Below are 7,500 nucleotides of genomic sequence, written 5' to 3'. Positions count from 1 at the left end.
AATGAGAAAGTGAGAAAATGAGAGAGTGAGGGAGTGAGAGAGAGGGAGATAGTCTGACATTTTTATTATTGAACGTTTGATTATCTTTTGGAAGGTTTTATCATCAGCTTGCATGTGTGTGTATTTGTGTGTGTGCATTTAGGAATTCATACACCCATTCACCTTGCATGCATGTTTCTGCATATGCATTTGCAGTGTGCAAAACAAGTAAAGGTAGGTTTCTATTTACATATCAGACGTGCTATGACTTGCCAGTTAGTCATATAAAGATTTTATTTATTCCTGCTTATTCACTATGATGTTATAAATTTGTTTTAATATCATATTCACAATAAGAATCAATGGCATGATATAATTTACTTTATTACTGTTGATTTGTAAAAAATGGAATGGAAGAGTTATTAAGAAAAAAACAACGGCGTCTATCAAAGTGTTTTGCTTATTTTTGGAGACCGCAACACATTGCAAGGGCTTTGTATTAGTTCCCGAAAAATAGTGATTTATCCATACGCACACGCACATACATACATACATGCACATACACACACATGCATACACACACATGCATGCACATACACACACATGCATACACACATACATAAACACACGCACATATATTCCTTGTTCTTGTTCACCTGCATATAGGACTAAATGTTTTACACATATGTATGTATGTATGTATGTATGTATGTATATATGTATGTATATGCATGTTCATGTACGCGTGTATCTGTACAAACGCGTTTAACTGTAAGCAGAAAGCTATAGTCCCTCTCTATGTATGCACATGGAGGCGAACCTTCTCCGAGTAAACAAACCATTTAGACATTGCGTGGTAACGCGGGAGTCTACGGCATTCCCCGCCATGCTTCGCCGCCTTCGTGTTCCGTGGTAAGCGGATTATTATTGCCTTCCGTCACGAAGAGCACGGATGCATTTGTTTGTTTTCCTTACCCAATTATCAGTAGAGGAATGAGTGTAACGTTAAAGGTAGTGTAAGTATAGTAGTTTCTTTTCTTTAGGTGTCCAAGTGTCCTCCGCGGTCAGGAGTGCTCCTTAGGGTATCCTGAATGCACCTTCCTGTCTCCTCTCCCTTTTCCTGAAGTGTCCAAGGACCTTCCCGTCCAGAGGGAACCCCTGTCCTGTGTTCCAGCCCCCCCCCCCCGTGTCCTTCCCCGTGAGTGTCCGGAAGCATGTCCCTCCTTGTGCGCATTCTAACCGTCCTCGCGTGTCCGCAGGTGTGCTGGGCATGATGGCGTCGGCGCGGGTGCTGGTGGTGCGGGGGTCGCTCTTCCTGAACGCCGTCCTCGTGCTGTACCTGTGCCTGTCGTGGCTCTCCACCACGCCCACCACGCGCCTCGTGCCCTCCTCCTCCTCCTCCTCCTCCTTCAGGGGCGTGAGCTCGGCGCCCCCGCTGCCCGCCCTGTCGGCGCCCCGCCTGGCGGAGAATGGCGGTGAGGACGTTGCGCCGCCCCCGCTCCTCAACCTCTTCGGGGCAGGGGGGAGTCCGGCGGCGCCCCCGCTCGCGCAGCAGGGGTCGGCGCCCCTGCACCTGCCGCCCCTGTCGCCCGAGTTGCTGTCCGAGGGCGCCGCCGCCCCCGTCGAGCTGCGCGACATGTCCCTCGGCGGCCGGAGGACCCTGGGCCAGCGCGTGGCCGACGAACAGCATTCCGAGGGCGGCGCTGGCGGCGTGGGCCCAGGGGCGTCGTCGCCGTCCGCCGCAGCCGCAGGAGGCGAGCCGGAGGAACCGCCCCGGGAGGTTCAGGAGAGCGCGGGCGTGACAGAACAGCTGGTGGCGGAGCCGATCGTGACGGAGCCGCCCGACCCGCCACTGGACTCGCAGGAGCGCAAGATGTACCCGGACCTGCGCGAGTGCTCGACGCGCTCGATGCGCCCCTTCTACCAGCAGCGCGGCGACTACTGGGTGCTCGAGAACTACATCCCGGCCGCCCTCAACTTCCGCTGCGACGAGTCCATCACCTACACCACGCACGGCGACTACACCTTCCTCGACAACCTCGAGCCGCTCACCTCCAGGTGGCAGGTAGGCCTCGCGCAGCCCTCGCTCCTCCTGTTCTTCTTCTTCCTCCTCCTCCTCCTCCTCCTCCTCCTCCTCCTCCTCCTCCTCCTCCTCCTCCTCCTCCTCCTCCTCCTCCTCCTCCTCCTCCTCCTACTCCTCCTCCTCCTCTTCGCTCACCTCCAGGTGGCAGGTAGGCCTCGCGCAGCCCTCGCTCCTCCTGTTCTTCTTCCTCCTCCTCCTCCTCCTCCTCCTCCTCCTCCTCCTCCTCCTCCTCCTCTTCGCTCACCTCCAGGTGGCAGGTAGGCCTCGCGCAGCCCTCGCTCCTCCTGTTCTTCTTCTTCCTCCTCCTCCTCCTCCTCCTCTTCGCTCACCTCCAGGTGGCAGGTAGGCCTCGCTCAGCCCTCGCTCCTCCTGTTCTTCTTCTTCCTCCTCCTCCTCCTCCTCCTCCTCCTCCTGTTCTTTCTTCTTCTTCTCCTCCTCCTCCTCCTCCTCCTCCTCCTCCTCCTCCTCCTCCTCCTCCTCCTCCTCCTCCTCCTCCTCCTCCTCCTCCTCCTCCTCCTCCTCTTCGCTCACCTCCAGGTGGCAGGTAGGCCTCGCTCAGCCCTCGCACCTTCTGTTCTTCTTCTTCCTCCTCCCCCTCCTCCTCCTCCTCCTCCTCCTCCTCCTCCTCCTCCTCCTCCTCCTCCTCCTCCTCCTCCTCCTCCTCCTCTTCCTCTTCCTCCTGCTCCTGTTTTACCTCCTGCTCGTCTTTTACCTCCTCCTCCTCCTCCTCCTCCTCCACCTTTTTCACCCCCCCCTCCCGTTGAGCGTCTGTGATAAGAATAATTATGATTTATGATGATTATTGTAATGATGATGATGATGATAACAACAGTGATGATAATGATAGTGGTAGAAATAATGATAGTTGTGATAATGATGATGATGATGATGATATGATGATGGTGGTGGGAATGATATTTAAGATAATGATAACGATGAGGGGAAAGAATATGATCATTGTAAATATAACAAAAATGGCAATAAGTACTTCCTATTGGCACAACGTTAATGAAATAATGAAAACGATAAATTGCCATTAACGCCGTCAAAATCATCACCATAACTACGAACATCATCGCCATCATCACCACAACGTCTCACAGCCATCCCAGTCACCACCACAGCCACGAACATCATCACCACTGACACCATCACCAAGGGAAAATGTACAAGATAAAGATAGATTATTTATTGCCTGTGTCACTTTTAAGATGATTTTCCTTTTTTTCTTGTTAATCAATCACAATCTCTCTCTCTCTCTATTGCTTTCTCTCTCTCTCTCTCTCTCTCTCTCTCTTTCTTTCTCTCTCTCTCTCTCTCTCTCTCTCTCTCTCTCTCTCTCTCTCTCTCTCTCTCTCTCTCTCTCTCTCTTTCTCTCTCTTTCTCTCTCTTTTCTCTCTCTTTCTCTCTCTCTCTCTCTCTCTCTCTCTCTCTCTTTCTCTCTCTCTCTCTCTCTCTCTCTCTCTCTCTCTCTCTCTCTCTCTCTCTCTCTCTCTCTCTCTCTCTCTCTCTCTCTCTCTCTCTCATCACCACTGACATCAACACCACTGACATCACCACCACTGACACCATCCCCTCTGACACCACCCCCACTGACACCATCCCCCTCCCCCCCCAGGGCCCCGTGAGCGTGGCCGTGTACGCCCCCGGCACCGACTTCAACGAGACCATCAACACCATCCTGTACCTGCGCGACTGCTGGGCGGAAGGCATCAAGAAATACGTCACTTTCCACCTGTTCTTCCACGTGTCGCATACGCCCAAGAAGGTCGGTGTGGTGGGTGGGTGTGGCGGGTGGGTGGGTGGGTGGGTGGATGTGGCGGGAAGGGAGGGTCTGTTATTTGTATTGTATTAGTATTAGCAGTTGTAGTAGTGTTATTATTATTAATAGTGGTAGTATTAGTGTTGTCATTATTATTTTTTTTTAATTATTTTATTGATTTTGTTTTATTTATTTATTTATTATTAAAAGGGAAGTTTTTTTTTTCTTTTTTTCTGTTTTTGTTATTGTTTTGTAAGAGTAAGAGTCCCCTCCCTCCCCCCTCCCCCCTTCGTCCAGCTCACTCCCTCCCCTCCCTCCCCCCTTCGTCCAGCTCACCCCTCCCCTCCGTCCCCCCTTCGTCCAGCTCACCCCTCCCCTCCCCTCCTCCACCACCCCTTCGTCCACTTCGACCCCTCCCCCCTTCGTCCAGCTCACCCCCCGTCCCCCTTCATCCATCTCACCCCTCCCCTCCCCTCTCCCCCCCCCCTTCGTCCAGCTCATCCATCCCCTCCCCCTCTCCCTCCCTCCCCCTTCGTCCATCTCACCCCCTCACCCCCTCCCTCCCTCCCCCCTTCCCCCAGCTCACCCCTCCCTCCCTCCCCGCAGGTCCCGACGACGGAGGAGCTGCTTCGGCGCAAGACGGACTGCGCGCAGGAGCCTCCGCGCTGGACCAACGTGACCACGTACCGCCAGAAGAAGAAGCTGCTGTACCCCGTCAACGTGGCGCGGAACACGGCGCGGCAGGCGGTGCAGACGTACTTCGTGCTGCCCTCCGACGTCGAGCTCTACCCGTCCGTCAACTTCATTCCAGGTCGGGATCGGGATCGGGATCGGGATCGGCAGGGGCGCGCCTTTTTTTTGGTTTTGATTCTATTTCGGGCTCGGCTGGCGACGGGTTGGGTTCCGGATCTCGTTTCTTTGCCGCTTTTCTGATTCTGTCTCTGGCTCTCCCGCTCTGGCTGTGAGTCTGGTGCTCTCTCTCTCTATCGCTTTCTCTCTCTCTCTCTCTCTCTCTCTCTCTATATATATATATATATATATATATATATATATATATATATATATATACATATATATATTATCCTCCTCTCTCCCTTTTTTCTCTTACTCATTCTCTCTCTCTCTCTCTCTCTCTCTTTCTCTCTCACATATTTATAAATATGACATCCACGTTGCAAAAAGAAAAAAAAAGAAAAAAAAAGAAATATATATACATAGATAATAATACATATATATTCCCAACACTGACCTCCTCTCCCCTCCCCCTCCCCTCCTTCCAGAATTCTTCAAGATGCTCAAGAAGCCGGACGTGTCGAACAGCACCAGCCCGCGCGTGTACGTGTTCTCCATCTTCGAGGTGAAGGACAACGTGAGCGCCCCCGAGACCAAGGCCGACCTCCAGCGCATGCTCAAGATGGGCGACGCCATCCCCTTCCACAAGAACGTGTGCGCCAAGTGCCATAATGTGCCCATGTCCAAGGTGAGGGACTGACATATAACTTTCTCTCTCTCTCTGTCTTTCTCTCTCTCTCTCTCTCTCTCTCTCTCTCTCTCTCTCTCTCTCTCTCTCTCTCTCTCTCTCTCTCTCTCTCTCTCTCTCTCTCTCTCTCTCTCTCTCTCACTTGCTCTCTCTCTCTCTCTCTCTCTCTCTCTCTCTCTCTCTCTCTCTCTCTCTCTCTCTCTCTCTCTCTCTCTCTCTCTCTCTCTCTCTCTCTCACTTGCTCTCTCTGTCTCTCTCTGTGTCTTTCTCTCTCTGTCTCTCTCTCTTTCTTTCTCTCTCTCTCTCTCTCTCTCTCTCTCTCTCTCTCTTCTCTCTCTCTCTCTCTCTCTCTCTCTCTCTCTCTCTCTCTCTCTCTCTCACTTGCTCTCTCTGTCTCTCTCTGTGTCTTTCTCTCTCTGTCTCTCTCTCTTTCTTTCTCTCTCTCTCTCTCTCTCTCTCTCTCTCTCTCTCTCTCTCTCTCTCTCTCTCTCTCTCTCTCTCTCTCTCTCTCTCTCTCTTTCTCTCTCTTTTTCTCTTTCTCTTTTTTCCCTCTCCATCACCCCTCATCCCCCATCTCCACTCTCCTCTCTGTCTCTCTCTTTTTTTCTCTTCTCTCTCCTCTCTCTTTTCTTTCTCATTTCTCTTTTCTCTCTGTTTTCAAACTATTTCTGTGTGTTTGTGTTTTATAGTAATATTGATTATGAAAATGCTAATAATTAATAATGATATTGGTAATGATGATGGAAGTGATAATGATAATAGTAATAATAATGATTATTATTATAATGCTGATATTAATAATAGTTTAGGTTTTAGTATAGGAAAGCCATATACTGAACAATTAGTTACACGTTTAGTGATAAGAAAGCTGATTCAAAATATATTGCTAGTTGCCGCGCAAATCGGATATAAAAATCAGATAATTATAATGACGTACATCTGCGAACATGTGATGTGACACTTTAAATGTGTATTTCACAACAAATTTGTATTTTACGGTCGTTAAAAAGTCTTACAATAGTGTTCATTGGATCATTACTGAAGATGTACGGATGGGGTGGCGGTGGCACAACGAGGGCTGTAGGGCTGTCGTTTGTGTCCCTTGACGCGCTTCTGCATCTTTTTCAATGCGGTCGTCTGCTTTACTCTGAGACTGACTGGCTATGCACGACATGGCTCCAGTAGCTGCTGCATAGTCCGGCAGATGGGAGGCTGAGTCACCATAGCACACAGGGTGATTGGTGGCAAATGCCTTTAGGAATCTGACGAGCGAATCACCAGTTTTCTGTTTATTGATGAATGCGGTGTTATCGGTGGTTCGGGGGAAGAGGTTGTTAAACGCATGCTGACGGCTGGTGTAACCGGGATTGCTTGGTTGATCGACGGTGCAGATGTTGCCTCATCAACACCATTTCATTGGGAATCGCGCCACTGATTAAGACGAAGAAACACAAGGTGTCCTCCCCGTGCACCCTGGAGCATCCTGCAACAAAGAGATGGTGATCGTATTCTGGAGGCATTTTGTCTTCCTCCGAGGAAATCGGCGAACCAAGGAAGAACCACTTTCTGATGCCCGTCGATAAAGCCTTCTATGCCCTGAAGGTGCGAGCATTTGCATCAAACGGCTTTTCTGCAGCCGTCGCATGGTGCTACGGCTGATGTTTACGTCTCTCCAAAACTGATGCAAATAAAATTCAGCATGTCGATGAGAAAAGCATTGTAGGATATACTTTCATGTTGCCAAATTGTTGCATGCCGATGCTGTGTGCAAGACCGTCGTAGGCCCGTCCAGGAATGTTAACGACTTTCACGGGGGGATCAATGAGCGTAGGAAGGTCAGACGTCCGATACATCCCGTAAAGAATACCCGCGCGTGATTTTAGCTTTTCCTTCATCTCTCTCTCATCCCCCAAACTTCAAACAGAGGAATCCCTTCATCCTTAATTAATCGCCGACTTCCCGCAGGAGTGGATCGCGGCGCCGCTACAGCCGGGGATGTCGGTGTTCCACGTGGGCAAGCGGAAGCCGCCCTACCACAAGTGGGAGCCCATCTACGTCGGCACCAACAAGGAGCCTCTCTACGACGAGCGGCTCTCGTGGGAGGGGAAGAGCGACAAGATGACGCAGGTGAGACGGAGGGGGAGAAGGGGAGGGGGAAGGAGAGGGAGAGGGAGAGGGAGAGGGGGAGGGAGAGGG

The 7,500-nt window shown here is 51.0% G+C and overlaps 1 protein-coding gene across 4 annotated transcripts in view; it reads left to right on the top strand.

Annotated features, from left to right (window-relative positions):
* The window catches only part of LOC122263162 (beta-1,4-glucuronyltransferase 1-like), an 84,888-nt gene that overhangs the window by 71,776 nt on the left and 5,612 nt on the right, over positions 1-7,500 (top strand). For all 4 annotated transcript variants that reach the window (XM_086547175.1, XM_086547173.1, XM_086547171.1 and 1 more), the window contains exons 2-6: positions 1,239-2,044; positions 3,681-3,830; positions 4,431-4,635; positions 5,105-5,304; positions 7,270-7,431. In XM_086547175.1, coding sequence (XP_086403301.1) covers positions 1,250-2,044; positions 3,681-3,830; positions 4,431-4,635; positions 5,105-5,304; positions 7,270-7,431 — 1,512 coding nt within the window. In that variant the 5' untranslated portion in view covers positions 1,239-1,249. The remainder of the gene's footprint in view (positions 1-1,238; positions 2,045-3,680; positions 3,831-4,430; positions 4,636-5,104; positions 5,305-7,269; positions 7,432-7,500) is intronic.

Source organism: Penaeus japonicus, unplaced genomic scaffold, assembly GCF_977035675.1.
Source record: "Penaeus japonicus unplaced genomic scaffold, GWHDUDI00000001_assembly GWHDUDI00000019, whole genome shotgun sequence".
Taxonomy (NCBI): Eukaryota; Metazoa; Arthropoda; class Malacostraca; order Decapoda; family Penaeidae; genus Penaeus; species Penaeus japonicus.
The sequence above is the reverse complement of the archived record's forward strand: the minus strand, read 5'-3'. Positions and strand labels throughout refer to the sequence as shown.